The sequence below is a fragment of the Rhineura floridana genome, chromosome 9 (genome assembly GCF_030035675.1).
Source record: "Rhineura floridana isolate rRhiFlo1 chromosome 9, rRhiFlo1.hap2, whole genome shotgun sequence".
In the NCBI taxonomy this organism is placed as follows: Eukaryota; Metazoa; Chordata; class Lepidosauria; order Squamata; family Rhineuridae; genus Rhineura; species Rhineura floridana.
In genome coordinates, this window is record NC_084488.1 from 41,592,127 (window position 1) to 41,616,481 (window position 24,355).

General features: G+C 40.7%; 1 protein-coding gene across 9 annotated transcripts in view; it reads right to left on the minus strand.

The window, feature by feature from the left end:
- Nucleotides 1-24,355, minus strand: part of WWC2 (WW and C2 domain containing 2) — a 216,478-nt gene that overhangs the window by 115,935 nt on the left and 76,188 nt on the right. For all 9 annotated transcript variants that reach the window (XR_009757799.1, XM_061583908.1, XM_061583907.1 and 6 more), the window contains one exon: nucleotides 19,218-19,327. Coding sequence is in view for 5 of the 9 variants with exons in the window: in XM_061583908.1 (XP_061439892.1) it covers nucleotides 19,218-19,327 (110 nt within the window). In the remaining 4 variants the exon portion in view is untranslated. The remainder of the gene's footprint in view (nucleotides 1-19,217; nucleotides 19,328-24,355) is intronic.

The window sequence follows — 24,355 nt, forward strand, 5'->3', positions numbered from 1 at the left end:
CTTACTTTTTTTAGATTAGCTTTGAGAACATCTTTAAACCTCTTTTGCTGTCCACCGATATTCTGTTTTCCATCCTTAAGTTGGGAGTAAAGTAGCTGGTTTGGAAGACGGTGACCAGGCATTCGAACAACATGGCCGGTCCAGCGAAGTTGATGTTGAAGGATCATTGTTTCAACACTGGTGGTCTTTGCTTCTTCCAATATGCTAACATTAGTCCGCCTATCTTCCCAAGTAATTTGCAGAATTTTCCAGAGGCAGCGTTGGTGGAATCTTTCAAGAAGTTGGGAGTGGCGTTTATAGATGGTCCATGTTTCACAGGCGTACAGTAAGGTCAGTAGTACAATGGCTTTGTAAATAAGCATTTTGGTCTCCCTGCGAATATCCTGATCCTTGAACGCTCTATGCTTCATTTGGGAGAATGTGGCACTCGCAGAGCTCAGACGATGCTGAATTTCAGCGTCAATGTCAGTTTTTACAGAGAGATGGCTGCCAAGATAAGAAAAGTGATCGACATTCTCCAGCGTTGCACCATTAAGCTGGATTGATGGTGCTACAGAGGGATTGGTTCGCACTTGCTGATGGAGCACTTTGGGTTTTTTTGATGTTAAGCAAGAGGCCAAGCTTTTCATATGCTTCTGCAAAAACATTTAGGATAGTTTGAAGATCTTCCTCTGAATGTGTGGAAACTACATTATCATCGGCATATTGAAGTTCTATGACAGAGGTTGTAATTACCTTACTTTTTGCTTTCAGCCTACTGAGATTTAAAAGTTTTCCATCTGTTTGATATGTGATTTCCACGCCAGTGGGAAGTTTCCTCTCAACAAAGTGTAGAATCATGGTGATGCAAATAGCAAATAAGGTCAGAGCAATGACGCATCCCTGTTTGACGCCTGGTCCCACTTTGAGAGCCATTGTTATCCAAAATTGTCGCCGTCATGTTGTTATGGAGGAGTCACAAAATGTTCACAAATTTATCAAGGCATCCAATTTTCAGAAGGATGGTCCAGAGAGCAGTTCGATTTACAGTATCAAAGGCCTTAGTCAGATCAATAAACGCCATATACAGAGATCGGTTTTGCTCCCTGCATTTTTCTTGAAGCTGTCGTGCTGTGAATATCATGTCCACTGTCTCCCTGGAAGGGTGGAAACCATTTTGGGATTCAGGGAGGATGTCTTCTGAGATAGGTAGGAGGCAATTTGCGACGATACTTGCAAGGATTTTACCTGCGGTAGTTAGAAGAGAGATGCCTCGGTAGTTCCCACAATCTGTTCTATCACCCTTCTTGAAAAGAGTGATAATGATGGCATCCCTAAAGTCTTCCGGAATCTCCTCCCTCACCAGGGCCATGACGAGCACCGATGACTGCTGGACAGATCACCAATTAATTCGATCCACTATGGCCATTGATATTGTTCCTCAACGTAGGCTTCAAGGAAGAAAACCAAGGCATAAAATGAACATCCACGCCCTTCAAGATCATATTAAGCGAGCTTGCTTTCAAACAACTCTCAAGAAACATCTACCTATGGAAATCCCTGAAAACGTTGAGGAACACTGGATTAAACTGAAGACTTCCATTACTGCAGCATGTGAACAAACTATTGGATACCAAACTAAGAAACATCAGTACTGGTTTGATGAGAATGATAGTGAGAGTGAACATATCATAGACAAGAAAAGGAAAACCTTCCAGATATAGCAAAAAGACATTAACTGTGCTGCTAAGAAAAACATCTATGCCAGTGCAAAGGCTGAGGTCCAAAGAAGAACTAGAGAACTTAAGAACGCCTGGTGGATAAAGAAAGCTCAAGAAATCCAGCATTTTGCAGATGCTCATGATGCACGGGGCTTTTTTAATGCCACAAAGGCCATCTACGGACCAACAAATTATGGTACAAATCCCTTATGTTCAATAGATGGTACCAAACTTCTAAAGGACAAAGAGTCTATTGCACTGCCTTGGAAAGAGCATTACCATGACCTCCTTAATTGTAACTCTATTGTGGCTGATGAGATCTTCTCTCAAATCCCACAACAACAAATTAGAGATGAGCTTGCAGTATCCCCTAATTTGGATGAAGTCAGTAAAGCCATTAATCAAATGAAGAATAACAAAGCTAGTGGACCTGATGGGATTCCTGCTGAAGTTTTTAAAGAAGGTGGGCCTGAACTCACACAACAACTTCATAAGCAATTGAGCTATAACTAAGTAAGTAACAGGGAAGACCAATACAATTTTAAAAAAATCCACATAGATCATAAGCACTGGCATAGCACAGAGGACACCCTATCATTTTCTGGGGTGTCTGATTTGGCTTGGCCCACAGACGATTTTGTGGTGAACACCCCTGGATATTAATTTTTTTCTTTGCTTTTTGTCTCTTCTGGTTGTGCAAAGATGCCCTTATACATGCCCTGGATCCAACAGAAACTCTGGGGCAGGTGGGAAGCATTGACATCTTGTAGAAGATATCATCCCCTTTTCTTGGGTGTATGATTTGTCCTAGCCCAGAGCAAACTGGGATGGGCACCCTCAGGTGCTTATTTTTTTCTGCATCTTTTTGTCTGTTTTGGTTGTGCATAGATGCCCTTATCCCTGCCGTGCGCTCAGCAAAAGTTGTGGGCCAGGCAGGAAGTACTGGCATCTCCTAGAGGACACCCTCCCCTTTCCTGGGGTGTATGATTTGTCCCATCCCAGAGCACCCTCTGTTACTTATTTTTTATGATTTTATGACATTATGCATTTATGAGCATTTCAGAAGCCTGATAATTTTGATTGAATAAGTTTGTTGTTATTCTTGCCAGGGAGAGTCCCCAGATCACAGTGATATATATGGGGTACCCCAACATATATTTTAGGGTTCAGAGACATGTTAACTTTCCTATGGAGTTGCTTTCAAGCAAATAAGGAACTGGGAACCAGGAAACAACTTCAGTGTCGTGACAACATAACCAATTATCAGGGATGATGGAAATTGTAGTCCTACAACATCTGGAGGGCACCACGTTGGCTATCCCTGATCTGTAAGGCCCAACAAGTAACTTTTGTTGTTTGCTGCAATACATACAAGAACATAAGAAAAGCCTGCTGGATCCAACCAGTGGCCCATCTAGCCTAGCATCCTGTTCTCAGAGTGGCCAATCAGATGCCCTTAAAGGGAAGTCCATAAGCTGGGCCTGAGTGCACTAGCAGCACTCTCCTCACTTGTATTTCCAGCAACTGATATTCAGAAGTATACTGTCTCTGACAGTGGAAGTAGAACATAGCCATCATTGCTAGGTGCTGCTGATAGCTTTATCCTCCATGAATTTGTCTAATCCTCTTTTAAAGCCACCCAAGAAGGTGCCCAAAGTAATCAATTACTTTCAGAGCAATTGTAATTGTAACAGTAATTACTACTTTTTTGGGTCTTGTAACTGTAATTTATTAATTTTTAAAAGTAATCTTCCAAGCTCTGCGCCTTTCTGAGACAATCTGCCAAAACTTCAGTTAGAAGCTTCCTGGTCAGCACACTGGTGCTCCTTAAAGCTTCAAAAAGTGAAGGAAACAGCAACAATATTATCCTAACAGGTTTCAGCATGACTGCATCTTTCCTCCCATTGCAGGCAGCCCACTGATTCTCTATTAACTGGCCTAGTTATAAATGCTTCCAGGCAAATATTTCCAGTGCTCCATACCATCTCCAGTCCCAATCTTGTCAGGACTTGTACTTTCAACAGAACAGAAAAAGGCCCAAGGGCAACAATCCTCTCATTACCAGCATGCATGTACTACCAAATTAGGGTTGCAGGTGTCTGGTTTTCACCTGGAGACTATGGATTTTTGGGGTGGTCTCTGGGTGAGTCACCTTAATCCCTGAACTCTCAGCTTTCATTTTAAAAGAAGCTAAATTTCTAGGTGGTCTGGTTCCCGGGATACACATCAAAACATCACCCCCCCAACTTAAAATGTTAAATGAGCTCATAGCTGGCTGCTCTAATCCTGCCCTTTCAGGTTTGTAGCCAATAAGTGAAGTCAGGGTTGTGATTCACAAGGCAGTAACTAGAGCCCTTTGCAACTCTGTTTTTAAACATGGAAAGGGTTGTAGCTCAGTGGTAGGGCATAAGCTTTGCATGCAAAGGTCCAAAATTCAATTTCTGGAAAAGACTATTGCCTGGAATCCTGGAGAGCCAATGCTAGTCCATGTCATCTAAAAACTCTAAAACTGTTTAAAAAAATATATTCTAGAATTGTTCATTTCAATTCACTAATGAATGCACATCATACCTAGTACAGATCTACACCATTCATTTAAAGCACATTCAACACATATTTGAAGCACATGAATCATACCACAGAATCATTGGAATGGTAGTTTGTTAAGGGTGATGGGAACTACAACTGTGAGGGGGAAATCTACACTTCCCAGGATTCTTTAGGGGAAGTCATGTGCTTTAAATGCAAGTTGGATGTGCTTTAAACGTATTGTGTGGATCTACTTAATAAACTTTGCCTGCATGTAAATCGTTTTAATTTTTTAAAATGGAAATGAGCTGTAAGGTTTATTGGGTGACCATGGGTTTATTCGCCTTATCTCAGTTTAATCTGCCCCTCAGGATGAAAACAACAGAGGGGAGCCATGAACACCCCAAGGAAGAAGGCCACACTGAAAATGTACAGAAAGTAATACCGTACAGCAATAGTGTGAAATCAGATACTTATTGGGACATAGTATGAAGAAATATTTATATAAGCATGACAGTCAAAGATATTTATTATTTACACAACCTGTAAATATATTTATAGTACAATCCTATGTTTGTTTACTCAGAAGCAAGTCCCAATGTATTCAGTGGGGCTTACTCAAACAGGGAAGCATACAGGGAATGGCAACCTCAAGTGATAAGGAACTTCATTCACCCAACCCAAAATTCAGAAACATGCGACTTTAAGCTATTTTGCAACTGTTTATACTTGTTTATATGGTTATTGGATTTTAAAGGAATTTATTTTTTATTGTGAGCTGCCTTGGTTTCCAGTTGACAACCCTACCTCACAGGGTTGTTGGAAAGACTCCATATACATACACACACACTGGAGATGTAAAAATACATACACCCCATATAATAGTTTATTGTCAAAACGAGTTGGTCATTGCAGAATATTTTAAAAAAATAAAATCAGTATTCCTACCAGATAAAAGCAGTGATACCCATGTAAGCCCTGCCTAATTGCTTTAAAAATAGGATTGGAGGAGGTGAGAAAGATTTACAACACAAACACAATTCTTTGCTATGTTCACTCAAAAGTCCCATTAATTTACAGTACAATCCTAACCATGTCTACTCAAAAGTAAGTCCTATTGAATTCAATGGGGTTTACTCCTGGTATGTGGGATCTGCATTGCAGCTTTACTTCCAGAAAAGTGAGTACTGGATTAAAGTTTCATATTGGGAAGGTTTTCAAAACACTGCTCTCTTCAACAGCCCAGGAAAATTTAAACTTGAGTCCTGCACACAAGAAAGAAAAAGACTGAAAGCTACAGTATATACTTACTCAATTTATGAGATTTTCAGATAAGCAGCAAAAACAACAGTTTTCTAAGCTTGCAGTGAGGTCTAGCTACTGCCTGGAGGTCAACAAATCACAACCCAGACTTCACCTATTGGCTACAAACCTGAAAGGGTGGGGTTAGAACAGTCTGTTACCAGCTCATTTAACAGAAGTTGCAGGGGCAGTGTCTGACGTTTTGGCAGTGGCGGACTGGGTCTAAAAATATTGGTTGCCAGGAGACAAAGGGGGACCACCGACAACTATAAGGCTATCATTTAATTTTTATAAGAAATAAATAAAATTTTCAAAAAATACATAAGTGGAAAAAAGGCACAATTAAAATTTTTGCAAAATAAATGTATATTTTTTAGTAATTACAGTGTACCTATACTGTACATATTACTGGCAGTATACAGTAGATACTAAATATAAATACAGATTGTTATAATTGAATTTTTAAATTATTTTTTTTTTAATTTTAAATGGTGGATATTTTTAAATAGTTTGCTTGTACTGAACATTTTACACATTAACAGGTAGTTCAAAAGCATATTTCATGCAGTCCACTACATTAAGAGCAATCATTTGAATTCACTAGATGATTGTGCGAATCTCAGTAATTGCTTCTGCATCCAATTCATCTAACAATTCCTTTTCACTGGATAGCAACATGTATGATTCCAAGTTCTCCTCAGACAGTGAATTTCTTAGCCTTGTCTTTATGATCTTTAGCTTTGAAAATGTCCTCTCACATTGGACTTGAGTAACTGATAGTGTGCAGATGACTTTACAAAGTTCATTAAGGTTATCATATGCCTTGACATGAAGTCTGTTGGATGCCAGAATTTTTAGTACACACGATGGGCAAGTGCTACAAATTTTACACTTGTTGCAACTGGAATCCACATTCTCACCATCATTAAGCAATAGCTTTAATACATCAAAGTTTGAAGCAAAAGAAAATAATTCCAATATTACTTGATCTTTGCTGATTTGTGGAGACAGCTTAATAATACCTTCCAATGCTTCGTCTTCAAGGCCCTTCTCTGCAATAGTTTTAAACTTTGCTGGGTCCAAGCAGGATAAATCTTTATACAACTGTTTGTGTTGTACAAAGCGTGAATCTAGTGACTGGACAATGCGGTCCATTATTAGGTTAAACACATTTACTTGAAAATCAGCTAGAGAATCTGAGGAATTTCTTTCATCATCTATAAGCTCATCTGCCATTCGTTTCTTCTTCCTCTGCCTCTTAACTGGCAATGCTGTTTCCAAAGAGTCAATTTCCAATGTTTGATTTTCATCCATATTCAACTGTGAAATCTTGTCATTACATTTATTTACAAATTCCAATGCCTTGCTGTGAACGTTATCAAATGTTCTTGTCTGTTCCTTCAACTTTGTTGTAGCTGAATCTACTAAACTCCATGCAGTAAACATATCTAAACCACTTGTCTGTAAAGAACTTGATAATGGGGCTGTAGTTTCAAATATATACAAGTAAGTAAATGCTGTCAATATTGTTTCAAACTTTAGAAGACTTTGAAGTAAAACATTTGCTTCTTGTTTTGTTTTTGCATCAAACTTGTCTGAATCTTGTATCATTGATAAGCATGTCAATAGATTTACAAAAGTACTGACAGCAGCAGCATCAAAACGTCCAAATATAGTTGTTGCTGCATTGGATTTTCCTGACCATCTTGTCTCACCAATTAGCTTTAATCGTTTCATTTTTTCTTGTCCTAGATGTTTTCCAACAACTTCTATCCATACAGCCATTCTCTTGTATGATGTTTTCACAAAAGTTGCTAAATTCTGGAGCAAATTGAAAAAAGAAACTGCAGGCACGCAACATTTTGTTGTTTCAGTTATCACCAAATTCAAGACATGGGCATAGCACCATATATGAACATGTTGATCAGCCACATCAGTAATTTTACTTTGTAAACCATTATACTGGCCATGGTATCTTGCAGCTCCATTTGTACTATCAGATAAACATTTTTGGGGATCAATTTTAAGATGCTGTAATGTTTCAGTCAATAGATCAAAAAGTCCCTGTCCTGTACCATCATTACTTGGCACAACTGAAAGTAGTCACTCACAGATAACACCTTTAAGCACATACCGAATAATAATGCTAAACTGATTGATGGATGAATTATCTTGTGTTGAATCAACTTGAATAGAATAATATTTTGCTTGAGAAACTTCATGACTAATTCTTTCTTGTATAATATTCTTCATAATTTGGATTAACATGTTAATAGTTGTTTTACTCAGGTATGTAACAAGTCCACCATGGCCTTTACTTTGAGCCCTTTATAAAATCTGTAATAGACCTGCATCGCTTGGCTGATTCCTGCCTTTCTGCTTCTTGTCGCTCTTTGCGTTTCAGTGATCCAGATTTATTATGCTTTTTCTTTTCCATGCTGGTAGGGGTAATATTCCTGAAATTAAAACTTAATTAAAAATACTCCACGTTGGGAAAAATGAACATCTACAATTAAATGTTGAATCCAACATTTGCCATAAGTTGGCTATTTGTACGTTTGCATTTGATAATAATAAGTTATTATTATTGTGTTGCTGTATTCTGCATTTTGTTTGTAAACTGTTGTAGCGTTTTGTAGAAAATTTCTACAGTATGGAGGTCCATTATGTATTTCAACTAGAAATACATAATGGAACTCGCCGCAAGAACACATCAATGGAAATATGTTTTATAGATGCGTCTATTATTAACAACAATTTTAACAATCACAGTAATTTTAACTGTAGAGTAAATAAAAGGTATCATTATTTATTGAACTTGCATTATGCGTATATATTATTATTTGAGACTGCAGCTTAAATATATTTAATACCTAGTATTTTTATACTAATTTTATACAATGAAAGAAAATACATTATATTTAAATTAAAGGGCATAGGGCCACAGTTTATAAAAAATATTAATTAAATACATACCTTTTATAAAACACATAAAACACAGCAAGCACGAGGTGAAGAGCTGACGATGCACACTCAAACTGAGGCCGACGCAATGAAAAATATTTGCTGTCTTTGCAATGTATGCAATAGCTCGATACAAAGTTGACTCCGGCTGAACATCACGATCCCAGGCTGGGATTCCCAGCTAAGCTTCATTGCACAGTCGCAATAGTAAAGATACGAGCCTATATAACGTATGCGTCAGCCTCACATAACCCGAATCAGAATTATTTTTTCAGAGTTATTTATTATATTCTTAAATATAAAGTATCCTCAAAATATTTTATTTAAAAAAATATTAAAATAGTAATACAACGTAAATTTTAGTTGCATACAGTAATAATATTGGAACTTCTATTATATTTTCAAGCTACTAAAAGGTCATTAACATTTTTAACATATTGTCTAATGTTTAAGAGGGCCCACTTCATCAGGGGCCCACAGGGCCCACTTGCCATCGGGCAAGCTGACACCCTGGCCAGTCCGCCACTGCGTTTTGGTGTATATCTCATAAACCAAACCACCTGGAAACTTTCTTTTTTAATGAAAGCTGACAGTTTGGAGATTAAGGTGACTCACCAAGAGACCTGGAGAGCACCCCCAAAATCTGGAGTCTCCAGGCAAAAACCAGCCTTCAGAGGCCCACTTAACAGAAGGTCTGACCAGATCTCAGGGGTGTGTGTCAAAGCCTGACAGGGAAAAGGGAATTTGAGGGGTTGGCAGGCTACAAGGTGGGGTGTGCAGCCTCAGCCTATGCCCCCTCCAGGAACTGTGGAGGGGTATTCACCAGGTAAAGTATGGGGGTGATGTAACTCCCTATCCCTAATAAATAAGAAGAACAAACCAGTCCTGTAATTGCAGCTCTTTGTAGTGCTGAAAGAAGAGGACCAGGTCCATGGACATCGGGCCTTTTGATGTTCCTCTACCTGTTTAAGTCTAACAACATCCATCATCTGCCTCTATGCATTTGGAGCCAGACTGAAATCTTGCCAGTTAGTAGCAACACATGCAAAACATGGATAAAACAGATGTGAACATGTGTGCTTACATCAGTTACCACAGCCTTTCCCAACCAGTGTGCCTCCAGATGTTGTTGGACCACAATTCCCATCTTTCCTGACCATTTTCAGTGCTGGCTGAGGCTGATGGGAGTTGTGGTCCAACAACATCTGGAGGCACACTGCTTGGGAAAGGCTGAGTTACCACTTCTAGACTGCTGCAAAATGTTTTGACTTAGATAAACATTAGTTCCAGGGGCGTCACTACCGGGGTGTGGACTGCACCCGGGTGACACCCTGAGGGGGGTGACACCCAGAGCCGCCCCGCCCTGCGCTGTTGCCCAGCAAAGGAGCCGAGAAACGCTCTGGGTCGGCACAGCCAACTCCTCCTCGGAGGCGGGCGGGCGAGACGGAAAGCAGGCGCACGCTCGCTGGCGGTAAAGCTGGCACGGGCCTTCCACTGCCAGCTTGGAGTGCGTGCGCACACCGGAGGTCCACACACCCCGCACTCCCGCTAGTGACGCCGCTGATTAGTTCCAACACTGAGGCTTGTAAGAACTACAGAGAATTTCTAGCAACTTAACAAATCAATGTTATAAGAAAGTATCATTTTCTAAGAGGACTAACATGATCATAGAATCATAGAATAGTGGAGTTGGAATGGGCCTATAAGGCCATCAAGGCTCAATGCAGGAATCTAAATCAAAGCATTCCCGACAGATGGCTGTCCAGCTGCCTCTTGAATGCCTTCAGTGTTGGATAGCCCACTACCTCTCTAGGTAATAGGATTCATTGTCATCTGGCTCTAACACTTAGGAAGTTTTTCCTGATGTCCAGTCGAAATCTGGCTTCCTGCAACTTAAGCCCATTATTCCGTGTCCTGCACTCTGGGACGATCAAGAAGAGATCCCGGCCCCCCTCTGTGACAACCTTTCATGTACTTGAAGAGTGCTATCATATCTCCCCTCAGTCTTCTCTTCTCCAGGCTAAACATGCCCAGATCTTTCAGTCTCTCCTCATAGTGCTTTGTTCCAGTCCCCTGATCATCCCTGTTGCCCTCCTCTGAACCTGTTCCAGTTTGTCTGCATCCTTCTTAAAGTGCGGAGACCAGAACTGGACGCAGTATTCAAGATGAGGCCTAACCAGTGCTGAATAGAGGGGAACTAATACTTCATGCGATTTGGAAACTACACTTCTGTTAATGCCTTTTTTGCAGCCACGTCACACTGTTGGCTCATATTCAGCTTGTGATCAATGACGATTCCAAGATCCTTCTCACATGTCGTATTGCTGAGCCAAGTATTCCCATCTTATTACTGTGCATTTGGTTTCTTTTTCCTAAGTGTAGAACTTTGCATTTATCCCTGTTGAATTTCATTCTGTTGTTTTCAGCCCAATGCTCCAGCCTATCAAGGTCCCTTTGAATTTTGTTTCTGTCTTCCACGGTATTAGCTGTGCCCTCCAATTTTGTATCATCTGCAAATTTGATAAGCATGCTCTGTACTTCCTCATCCAAGTCATTAAGAAAAATATTGAAGAGCACTGGGCCCAGGACCGAGCCCTGTGGTACCCCACTCGTTACTTTCACCCAGTTTGAGAAGGAACCATTGATAAGCACTGTTTGAGTACGATTCTGAAGCCAACTGTGGATCCACCTGATAGTTGTTCCATCCAGCCCACATTTAGCTAGCTTGCTAATCAGAATATCATGGGGCACTTTATCAAAAGCTTTGCTGAAGTTGAGATATATTATGTCCACAGCATTCCCACAGTCTACAAGGGAGGTTACCCAATAAAAAAACAAGATAAGATTAGTTTAGCAGAATTTGTTCTTCATAAATCCACGTTGGCTCCTAGTAATCACTGCATTGTTTTCGAGGTGCTTACAGATTGACTGCTTTATAATCTGTTCCAGAGTTTTTCCAGGGATTGATGTTAGGCTGACTGGTCTGTAGTTCCCCAGTTCCTCCTTTTTGAAGATAGGGACAACATTAGCTCTCCTCCAGTCATCCAGCACTTCACCAGTCCTTCATGATTTCACAAAGATAATAGACAGCAGTTCTGAGAGTTCTTCAGCCAGTTCCTTCAATACTCTAGGATGCAGTTTATCGGGCCCTGCTGATTTGAACTTGTTCAAAGTGATTAGGTATTCCTTGACCATTTGTCTATCAATCTCAAGCTCCAATCCTGCCCCTTCTACTTCATGTTTCCCGGGACGGTCATAGACCCTTTTCTGGGAGAAGACTGAGCCAAAGTAGGAATTGAGCACTTCTGCCTTTTCTTTGTCATCTGTTCCAGTTTTGGAAAAATGGCGGGGTATAAATAAAGATAATAATAATAATAATAATAATTATCATTTTGCCATCCTCACTGAGTAACTGTGCCACCATTTCTTTTCTCTGTCTTTTACTATGGATGTATGTTGTACAACAATGTTATGTTTTTTTCTAGTACAGAACAATTGTACCTGTCCTGTGCAAAAACAAAATAGGATGACCTTTTCTTTGAGCAATCAAAACCAGTTTTTTGCCTATTGGAAGAAATTCCATACAGAGGTGATAAAGGCAAAATGACTTCTTTGCTTAGAGAGATCTTGGGATTTGGTCCAACCAGAGCTTGGAAATGTTACTTTTTAAAACTACAACTCCCATCAGCCCCAGCCAGCATTGCCACTGGATTGGGCTGATGGGAGCTGTAGTTCAAAAAAGTAACTTTTCCAAGCTCTGGGTCCAAACTTTGTGTGCATGTATTTTAAAACAGACATTAGATTCTGTTTTCTCTCTCCTGCCTAAGTGCCAGGATCTGTCAGGACTCAGAACTGAACTCCAATGAAACCTCCTATGTAGAAAATAAGGAGCAGCATGATCCAATGGTGGCCCCCACAAATGGGGACTTCATACTCCCTGAAGCATAGCTAGAGGCTGCTTCCCCAGGACACACCCCATCACTCATGGAGCTCCAATACTAGGGACCCCACCCTTCCTTGCTGGGACCTTGATTCCAGCCTTGGACCCATTCATCATTCTGCCCTGGGCTTCAGGACTGGGAGAAATGATGGAACTCAGCCAAAGCTCAGGTTGGTAACTCAGTGCCTGACTAGCAGCCTTGTACCTACCATCCATCAGGTATACTTAGGAAGGGAAGACAAGCCCCAAACGTGCTCTGAAACCTGGCCATGAGAAGCTCCATGAAGATGTGATGCCATAGGTCCTCTTTAAAAACTATCTCTCTTCAGCTTCTCAGTGTTGATGCATTAGTGCAACAGCTCAAGGAGATGGCCCTTGCTTAGCCTTGTGGTTCCTTGCTCTATCTCCTTTAAGAACTACTTCCTTGCCTGGCTAGAATGGGGCACTAAGTTCTGATTATTCAAGCAGTTCACCAAAGCCCTTCCTGTATGCAGTAACTATTTACTGTCACAATATTTTTATTTTCAACTGAATTCAGTTCTAGAACCAGAAATAGAGCACAAATAACTAATTAATAATGGCTAATAACTGCAACAGTGACTGTGTCACCTCTCTCACATGTTTCTGAATATATATATTTATCCCACACGTATATGCATAGTTTCCCATAATTTCTTGGACAACAGCCGACATAAAGGAAGTAGCTACTGTTGGCAGAAGTTATTTTATAATAGCAGTTATTCTCATTCTAGAATAGTTAACCCTAAATGTGAAAAGCCTTGAGGCAACTTTTCAAAAAGAAAGTTACATACATGAATTATGTGAACTTAAAGATATTTTGAGCATGTTAAAAACAAAACTAAACCAAAGTTTGTTCTTAATTGGGTTTTTTTTTTCTGTTCCTGAGCCTCCAACATAAATTGAGAACTATCCAAGCAGCATGGCTGATATGCAATGCCTGTTTATTGAACTGCAACACTGAAACCATAGCAAAAAGAAAAAAAGGAGGTAATCAATCAAGCCCAACCATCATCACATCTTGAAAGTCAGTTCTTCATAAGGTCTAAAAAAAGAAGAACCACCGTTTGGGATCCTTATGAATGTAACAATAATACTTAACATGTATATGGTGCTTTGGCAAAATTCAACCACTCATCACAGAAACTATCTCAATAATCCTTGCAACCACCCTGTAAGGCAAGTCAGTATTAACATCCTCATCTTGCTGATGAGAATCGAGGCCGAAAAAAATAGTGACTTGACTAAGGTCTCCAAGTGAATTCATGGCTAGGGCAGCGCTTCAACCAGGGATGGCATGGTTGACTGCTCACAATCTTTGCCACTACACCACACCAGCTCTTTCAGAAGAACGCAGGCCACATAAAGGGGTTTTAGGTACCATATTATCCTCCTCCCTAAAATAGCTGCTGGCATGGTTTGGCATTGGAAGATCATTAATTTGTTTTAAAAAGCAAAATGCTCATGCACTGAAGAAGAAGCGGGGGGACATTTTTTGAAACAGTACAAAGGCTAACAATAATGCAAGTGATGCAGTTGTTAATACATCATCTACATTTCTGCAGAACTGATAATGTATGCAAATAGGTGCTTCCCCACTCTGCCATTTCTACAGCTAAAAGTGAATGAAACTTTCAGGAAACTCCTGTGTGCTGCAATTCACTATTATCAGACTGTTGCATTCCAGTCAGAATTAAAGCTATAATCTCAACTTTAGCATGTAAGACAAATGACCTGCCTCTGACCCTTATCAGAGGCAGTTTACCATCCAGTAACTCAAACAAAGAAAGTTCTCTTCAGAACACCAGCTCCTATACTCCACATCCCTGATGTCTCCTGCACTCCAGTAAAGTTTCACTAAAAGTGCTATGTCAACATGGATTAATATACCACTAAAAGAGCATTAAGTACCTGATTCCTCAGTTTCAAACAATGAGGAAAAACCAGTTCAACTAAACAAAAGCATACCCACTCCACCACCTTCCTGAAAACACATTTACCAAAAAAACCTACCACAACACCACCACCATCAAAAAGGAAAGGAAAGGAAAGGAAAAGAAGAAAGCAGCCCACAGCAGGAGAAGGGGTATTTCATTACAAATATTTGTATTTTGTTGCTTTCCAATGAAGTGTGGCCAGTAACACATGCAGTGTGTAACCAGGTTCCAGATAGGCTGTCATAGGCATGGCCCATATCTTGTTTGTTTCTTGAACCTTGAATCCTGAAGCATGGGTTTTTAGACATGTAATTTATTTTAGCACACAACACAACACTCAATATTGTTACAGTTTTAATCTTATTTCTAGGGTAAGCCCTAATCCATGATCCTGTCCCATTATTATCTGGGATAATAATCAATACCTGGTCCATGGCTCTTCTTTCTCCACAGCATCCCCTTCAGATAAACCATTATTATTTTAGCAAGCCACTTTCTAATATTTATCAAGGTTAATTCGAGCAGAAATGTTTTATCCATTTCTTACTCAAGCATTTTTCTGCTAGTGCACTATTTTAAACAGGCAAGATTGCTGCAGTCCCTTGGAGCCTGGTTTAATTTTAATATGATATTTCATTACTATTTCACTACTATATCAGATGCTCAGTGATAAAATTTCAGCTGCATGACTATACACATTTCACATGTAAATGTGCATACGGGGGGGATGCCTGCAGACTCCACCTGTCCTTGCTGCATGTGATCATCACAACATGAAAAACCTACATGCATACATGTGTAGGCTCTTTCACAAGTTATGATGTACACACATGAAGAATGTTTTGCTCTCTCTGTTGAGTGTACACCAATGTAACATATATACTCCTCAGGAAATTCTTTTCCTTTTTTACTATGACAGACTAGTATGGTTACTCTTCCAAAATTGGCATTATTATAATAAAAAAATAAAGATTTAAACAGAACACAGATAGTTCCAAGTAAGTTAAACTGACGGCTACTTTTGAAATAGGTAATAGCAGTATAGACAACAAATTCTTAAATGAAAAGTAGTAAGCAGTTACATTGGGTTGCATCAAACACTATGCAAGCAGACTTTTGCTCATGCAGTGGAGCTTCCACTTCCTCCCCAACCCCAAATTTTGGGACCCTTCTCTGTCATTAAATCAGTGACTTCTGAATTTTTTACATCCTGGCAACCCCCTCATACAATCAGAAGTGGTTTAATTGAGTGTAGCGTTTCTGGACTTGGGACATCAACTTGTTATCTGAGAAACTCCTACCTATGGCAGATAATTATGGGTCAAGTTCTGAGGCAGACAGTTTATGTGGGGTGCTGATCATGTCTATTGAGCCTCACTGTAGCCCCATATTTATCCTAGAAAACATACATTTCCCTGTGGTTGTGCAATGTAGGGAAAGATGTTGGGCTGGTGACCAGTAGGCATTACTGTCTCTAGTAGTTTTCCATGAAGCCTGCAAGTGTGAAGACGTAACTGTGGTTAAGGGGGAGTTATGTCTATGCTCTGTCTGGGAACGGACTGCCAGGGTCGTTGCTATGGTAGCCATCTGATAGCGACTGGGAAAGTTCTAACAGAGACTATGTGTTGTTCTCTTCTGAATTATGCCTCTGAGCTGAGAGGCTGTCTTTTGTGTTCATCTATGGAGAGAGATGTCCCAGAAGGGGGGGTGACTGAAGAATCTCTACATGTATTTACTCTTAAGCCTCTGGCCTTAATGTCTCAATAAAGACTCTTAACATGCTCTGAAGATGTTTTCTTGCTCAACTTAACTCCAACGTAATGTATGCTGTTTCACACAACAACACACAAGCCAACAGTGGTAGCAGAGGATGGTTACGCTCCACAGCGCATTACACCGGAGTAAGTTGCTGGTCTGAATGGCAGACGGAGTTCCAGAGAGGGCAGCTTGATTGATTGTACCAGACGGAGGTGAGCAACATGGCTGTAAACCTGTCTGGGGGAGGCTTGCCGATGGAACAACTTAATGAAAAGAATTTTGGCAGCTGGAAGCCGAGGATGCGGGCTTTGCTGATAACAGAGGATTTATGGGACGTGATTGAGGAAAAAACCCCGGCGGTATTGACCGCGGCCTGGAAGCGTCGAGACCAGAGGGCGCAGGTGTTTATAATCTTGGCTCTATCGGATTCTCAACTGATGTGTGTGAGAGATGAGCCGTCGGCTAAACAGACGTGGGATGCGTTGCAGGATTTGTCCCAGGAATGGCAGCGGAGGCAGGAGGCGCAGAGAGCCCAGCCGGTGGAAGCTGTCAGAAACAAGGAGGAGAAATGTGCCGAACCGGAGCAGGCTGCCGAAAGCAGACAGGAAAACAAGCGGGAGCAGCAGCGGCTGAAGTCTTGTTTTGCCTGTGGGGCCTGTGGGCATCTCCGTAAAGATTGTCCAGTCAAGCGAAACTCCAGGGACGGAGGCTTGAAGCAGGGAAGTGTGAACTTTGTTTGTAAACAGAAGTCTAAAGACTTGGAACAAATTAACTTTATTGTCGACAGCGGAGCAAGCCATATACTAATTAAAGACAGGAGTCTGTTTTACACATCTACAAATGAGCAGGACTTTGTTTTACTTGCTGATGGATCACGGAAATCCGTAAAAGCAAGTGGTCTGGTTAAGTTTGACAAACTTGGACTAATGTCAGAATGTTTGTTCGTTCCAGGATTGGCTCATAATATTTTATCTGTGAGAAAACTGGTGAGTTGTCAATTTTCAGTCTGGTTTGATAAAGGAAAATGTTGGGTGCAAAGAGGAGAAAATGTTGTCTGTCAGGGTTTCATGACACAAGGGCAGTTTAAAATGACCGTGGGTGTGAAGTGTGCTAATGCCTTGAGTTTAATGGGGCGGAAAGGGAATGACCGCCAGAGCTGTAAGAAGACAGCTGTTAAAAGCACACAGCCACAGTATTCATGTAATGCAGTCAGGCTGATGCCTGAAAGAGTGCATTGCAGCCGTTTTTACAAGCCACAGGGTAAGAGACGTGGCAAACGTGCACCTAGAGCACAAGAGAATGCATATTTCAAAGTTTGGTATCCAGAAACACAGCAGTTAATTCTGAGCAGAAGCATTAAAGTCTCAGAAAAGCCTTGGGATCAAAGGGAGACAGTCCTTCTTACAGGAACAAATGAAACACGAACACGATCACAGAAATTTCAGCCAGATGTTAACGTTAAAGTGGAAGGTACACAAATTCCTCTCAGAGATGCTTTGAATGAGCTCATTTCTGGAAAACGCAGATCAAAGAAACGAAAAGCTGAGGAAATGGAAGCTCCTGCGCAGGTTGTGCCAAGCACAAGCACAAATGGGGGGCAGAGAGAGCCGAGGCTCTGGTTCCTTTAAGACGCTCCACGATTTACTGTGGGATTAATAACAAGTCCTGGAATGAATAAAGTTGTAGACATGGATCCTGAGACACTTTATTTGACATGTGTTGAACCAAAGTTTGAGTGAATAAAGTTTTAAACTGTACTGAGATGTAAGTTTGAACTGTACTGAACTGAAAATGCAATGTACTGAAATGTATTGCAAGAGGTATTGTAGAAATGTATGACTGTATGACTATGTATTATGGAGATGTATTTCATGTGTATTTTGCAGTCTTAATGGAAAAAAGGGAAGCTGTTGGGCTGGTGACCAGTAGGCATTACTGTCTCTAGTAGTTTTCCATGAAGCCTGCAAGTGTGAAGACGTAACTGTGGTTAAGGGGGAGTTATGTCTATGCTCTGTCTTGGAACGGAATGCCAGGGTCATTGCTATGGTAGCCATCTGATAGCGACTGGGAAAGTTCTAACAGAGACTATGTGTTGTTCTCTTCTGAATTATACCTCTGAGCTGAGAGGCTGTCTTTTGTGTTCATCTATGGAGAGAGATGTCCCAGAAGGGGGGGTGACTGAAGAATCTCTACATGTATTTACTCTTAAGCCTCTGGCCTTAATGTCTCAATAAAGACTCTTAACATGCTCTGAAGACGTTTTCTTGCTCAACTTAACTCCAACGTAATGTATGCTGTTTCACACAACAACACACAAGCCAACAAAAGATTGACATTTGTGAGCAAGCTGGCTTTCTCTGAAGCCGGCTTGCCATTACTCACCTTCACTTTGAGGATCCCTCAATTTGAAAACTACTGCATTAAAGCAATTATGAATCTATGGTTATATTTAACTTTAATGCAATTTCCTATGAATATATTTATTGAATAGTGTTCCATCATCTTTTGGGCTTTGTGTTTCTGGCTTATAGTGGAACCAATTAGAATTTTAAGTTTTGGCAAAAAAGGGGAGTTATTCCTTATGTTTGCATAAACAGAAAAACGGAATGTTTTAATTAACAACACAGAGATTGAAGGTTAACAGCCAATCCTGTGCAATTCAGATCTCCATTTTGAAAATCTCAATTTTAAGTGTCCTTGACAGACAGAAGGATATAAGAGAACTAAAAAAAAAACGTGGGGGAAAAGCAGAAGTAGTAGACAGTTTATTTTCTTATTTTTATTTATTTTATTTATTGCATTTGTATACCGCCCCATAGCTGAAGCTCTCTGGGCAGTTTACAACAATTTAAAACGTTAAAAGCAAATATACAAATTTAAAAACACATTTTAAAAAAGCAATTTAAAACACATGCTAAAAGAAAAGTACTAAAATAATTGCTGTGGGGAGTTTCAACTGTCTCATAAAAAATCCTTCCTCTTCATGTTCTTGTTAAGAGTCTAACAACAGAGTCTAATCTGGCTAAGCATTCTAATATAATCAATAAAGCACTTAGAGAAAACACTTACGGTTTATGTGGTCGATATAGTAGACACCAATCTGAGGATCGTATGCAGCTTCCCATCCCCATGGTAGCTCATCTCCAACACAGTCTGCAAAGGATAATGGCTTTGTTAACCTGAAAACAAAACCAGAAAGTAATTGAATTAAGATTATGGCCTTTTTGCTAGACATAAACATGCAGAAGATTAGGCAAAGTAATTCAGAAATGTCACTGTTCAATATCTCCACTTTCAAAAGAGTGAGAAAGGCTTGTTTAAGACACAATGGCAAGAGTGAGATGCTAAAAAAAAGTAAGTCTGATATGTCTAAAAAGATTCAAGGAAACCTTCAATATCTGTCTTTTCTTATAGCCAAAAAAGATGCTATGCTCATTTGTCTAATCCTAGGTCTGCCCTCTATACATTGAAAGTGGAAGTGGATGGGGGGGGTTAGAACAAAAGGAATGTGTAGAGTAGTTGCTAACCCCCCCCCCCCGGTTACTTGTCACTTCTTTCCCCACAGCACCTTTTTCTATAGCTGAACTTAAACTCAGCTGGAAAAAAGATGCTATAGGAAGGTCAGCAGTCACCTCTTTAGCTCCAAAAATTGGACCAGTCCTCACTTTATATGTGATTGGATCAGACCTGAATATAAGTAAATTGGCCTGACATCATCACATCTAAACCCAGATGACAAATTCTTCTGTTAAGAGAATCCACTGTAGTACTATCCTAATCCAAACATCCAATAAATAATTGCAGTAAGATGTTTAGGGGCAGAAATAGCTTGGTCCTGGCTGGGGGAAGGTCTACCAACATATTCCATAGTTTGTCATGATGTGAGCCCGTAATATCTACAGAAACTGGAGTTTGAGGGCTTTCGAAAAGGATTCGGCCCTTTCACCCCTCTGACCTTTCACTCAAACTTTGACCAAAGGAGAGAAGAGAATTGGTATGGCCAACAAGGAAGGCTCTTCAACAATAACAGATCAGAACAGAGGTCTGCTTATACAGTATGCTGCTGTATGCAGGTCATGACGGGGACTGCACTTTTAGCTCCACTCTGGGTTGTCTTCCTACAATAACCTCTTGTTGCGCTTGGTTGTTATCTGAAATTCCAATGTGCAAACACCTACTCACTTTTAAGGGCACCATGCAATCAGGACACCTACAAAACTGGGTGTCCTGATTGTGCAGAGCCCCTGCATAGGAGTAGGTGCTCACACGTTTAAGTTTCTCTGCAGACAATTAAGTGCAACAGTAGGGGCAGGGCTAAAATCAGAGCCCTACTCTGCTGTCAACAGAGTTATTTCCTACACAGGAGTAACACATTAACAGGCCTTCCACTATGTGGTAAGTCCTACCCTGTCAGGGTTGCCCCATGGCTTGAGAAGTAGCAGCACTATTGCTGCCATCACTGTTGCCCCTGCTTACTGGACCCAGCCTTGCCTTGCTCTCTACATCCCCGTCTTTCCTCATTTCTCCAAGAATCTGGCTGAATAAAAATAATACTGAAAGACAATTCATAGAGTGGAATGTAACAATCTGCTGATGGGGGTCATAGTAAAAAGATTGCTGAAAACAACAGCTCAGCGTGCTGAGGAACCGAAAAGAAAAAAAGCAGAGTTTGGAGTTCTTAGGAAATAAATTGGAAATAAAACGGAAATAAAACAGCAAGCATGATAATGTCCTTATACAAATCTATAATAAATCCACATTTAGAATACCAAGTATGTTCCTTCTACTTGACCTCAGGGAGAATATCACAGAGCTATAAAAGTTACAAAACAAGGACTAAGGAGAAAGGAGAAAGCAGGGGTTGTTGCCATGGCGCCTGTGAAGAGCTTCAGTGGCACCCCCAGTAGGTAGGCCAGAATATGAGCTTTCTTTCTTTTCTTTTTTTTAAAGTAGGCCTCTAACCTTCCTAAACAGAATACTGTATTATGGAGCAAAATGTGCTCCCTTCTAAATGATTTCTGTGAAATGAGCCAGCTTGGCTGCTCGCACCTGTCAGTGTTATTAGCCAATGAGTCAGAGTTGTGATTGGTAAGTGAGTTGTTTGGACAGTAGGCAATAGGAATCACGGGGTGCTAAAGAGCTGTTTTGCACTTCACCTGCTTCTTTTATTCTCCTAGTCCTTGGAATCTCCATAGTTTGCCCTTCCTTGTTTCCATAGCAATCAAGATGCATCTTTCCTGTGCTGGGTTTGCCTGAGTTCACGTATTGCCTAGAAATTACCTTCTGCAAATACTACTACACAGTAAGTGTGGGTAAATATTACAGAATTCCCTTCCCCCCCCCAAAAAAAGCAAATGTGAGAAATTTGCAGAGAGGCTTAGGCATGTGCCTTCTCAGTGGTGGCCCCCGAACTATGGAATAGTCTCCCCGAGGAAGTCCACTTGGCGCCGACACTATCATCCTTTCGGCGCCAAGTTAAAACCTTTCTCTACTCCGAGGCATTTTAATTTTTTGTTAATGATTGTAATGTTTGTAATTTGATCTTAGCCTATGCTGTTTTTAGATTGTGAAATTTGATTTTAGATTGTGATGTTTTGTACTATATTGTATTTTATTGTATCTATGTTCACCGCCCAGAGAGCTATTGCTAGTCGGGCGGTATATAAGTTTTAAAAATAATAAATAAATAAATGTGTCCTGCTTTGCAGGAGCTAAAGATCATGGATGCATTTTCAATGTATCTATACCTTAAGTTGCTTTGTGTTTAAGAGGCTGAGTTCCAGGTAAGTGGGTACAAGATTGCAGACTAAGCTTTGATTTAGGGCTATCACTGGAGGAAAACAGGGTTTGTGTGCCTTTGACAGCTGTATTGCAGGCAGAAATTCAACAGGTCAAGCCTTTTCCAGTATGGAAATACAATTATGGGAAAGCTTCACCATGACTCTAATTTTATGTAATGCCATGCTCCCCCAAGGCAGCCATTTTGTGTTATGACACACACCCATGGCAGTTATTTTGTGACTGGTGCCCCCGGCACTATCCCAAAATTTGAAACGTGCCCTCTAGTCCAAAAAGGTTAGCAACCATTGGGTTAAAGGTACAGCCAATGTGGTGCAGTGATCAGAGTGCTTGACTAGGAACTGGCACCCCCTCCACTCCCTATTGCCTTCTTCATTCTTATTTTTTATATTGTAAGCTCTTTGGGGCAGAGAGCCATTATTTCTTTACAAACTAGAACTAATAGTTCTGTATAAACCACAAAAGTGACAGTGTGCACCTCCCCACAATACATTGGTGTGGTTTGACTTCTAGTCCATTGATAGTGATAACTCAATAACCTCTAGAGCATGGTCCCAGGCTATGGTCTGAAGGCACATGAGGCCCACCACCTTGCTGAAGCTAAGCAGGTCTGGGTCTGGTCAGTGCCTGGATGGGAGACCGCCTGGGAACCACATGTATGCTGCCTTGGGTTCCATGGTGAAAGAAAGACAGGGTATAAATGTAACTAATAAATATTAATAATAAATATCCAAAATAAGCACAGTAACCCTTTACATTAGCAGTGAACGGTGATAAAACAATCAGTTTGATAATGCAGGGTTAATTAACATCTGTAGTGGGAAAGGAAACTATTGTCTCTTTTCAGAACCAAATGAATTGCAAGAACTCTCAGTCAAGAAAACAATAAATCTCAGCATCCTGAGTGTAACTAACAGCACAGTCTTAACCATCGCTACTCAAAATTAAATCCTATGCAATTCAATTGGCTCCTAGCTAAGCAGGGTTAGGACTGCAGCTGAAACCAGTATAAACAAGCAGGCTAGTAAAAAGCTCCCCAAAAGCTGTATAGAACTGGAAGAGCAGGGGTGGAACTGAAAGACTGGCATCACTTCCTACTCAGCCTGGTGGAGGAGGGATGGAGAAACCCAATCCCTCCTTCGCTGGCCCACTTACCTGCATGGGATTTGTCTCTTATGGCTATGGTGAATTGTTAAATACAAGGCTGGTTTATAGGTCAAGAGATATCGAGGTTTGGTTCCAATGTACCATGATTTCCATTATGACCATGAGACATAGTAAGCATTGAGCTCATGTGCTCCTTCCTTCTCTCACAGAGTTGTTTTCCGTTTTGAAGAAACCACAGTTCTGTATGACATCCGACTTCAGGGAACTGTGCATTGAGACCAAACCACAATCGGAAACCACAGTTTCATCCTGGTTTGTACTCATTAATCACAGTTTAACCAGTGGTGGGGAACCTCCAGACCACAAACCAAATTTGGCCAAGCAATGGTCCTAATTTGGCTCACAAGACTGTTTTCCCGAAGCCACACCACCTGCCCAACATCATATATGCCAGATGTGAGCCAGGTAAAGATGCAGCTATAAAAGAACAAGACTCCAGCTTGCCCAGTCAGAGCTCCAAGTAAAGCAGATCCCAGCTGAAAAGGGGTTTGATCAGTCGATCAGCAGCGACCAAGCCCTGCTGAAATCGGCTACACTCCAGAGTTTTCAGTCAGGAACTCCTGAGTCTAGCTGATCCATGCCAAAAGCAGGGCTTGACGACAACATTCCTTATTTATTTATTTATTTACTATTACATTTATATCCCACCTTTCCTCTTAATGTGGTTGACATAGTTCTCCCTCTGCATTTTATCCTCGCAACAACTCTGTGAGATATATTACACTGAGAAATTGTGGCTGGCCCAAGTTCATTCAACAAACTTCAGGGCTGAATGGGGATTTGAACCCTTTTGTCCCAGGTCCTAGTCCAACACTCTAAACACTACACCACACTGGCACTCCAGTCAGTTGACTGGTGGTGGCTTCAAGCTCCTGTTGGATATCTCTTTGCAGTGCGGCTTGAGTTCAAGCTGCACTTCAAATGAAAATTGGTCATCTGACATTGTGATGATGTCAGGTAATGGACAGGTGGGTAGCCCTGAACACCTGTTAAAGTGGCTCCTTTGAGGTGGAGGAGTCCAGCAACTGGCCCACTGGGATGAAATATGCATGAACATAGATTTTAAAAAAAACTGGTCTGAATTCTTCTGTAAACACTTTTCAATATTAGATTTTTTTCCTACCCTATTCCAAAGACTCTGGGCATATCCAAACATCATTTTGTTCTCTTAAACTTATGTAGTGGCTTGGGCCACGATAGAGTGTTCAGTGGAGGTCAACCCACGCCAAACAGAAATCTAA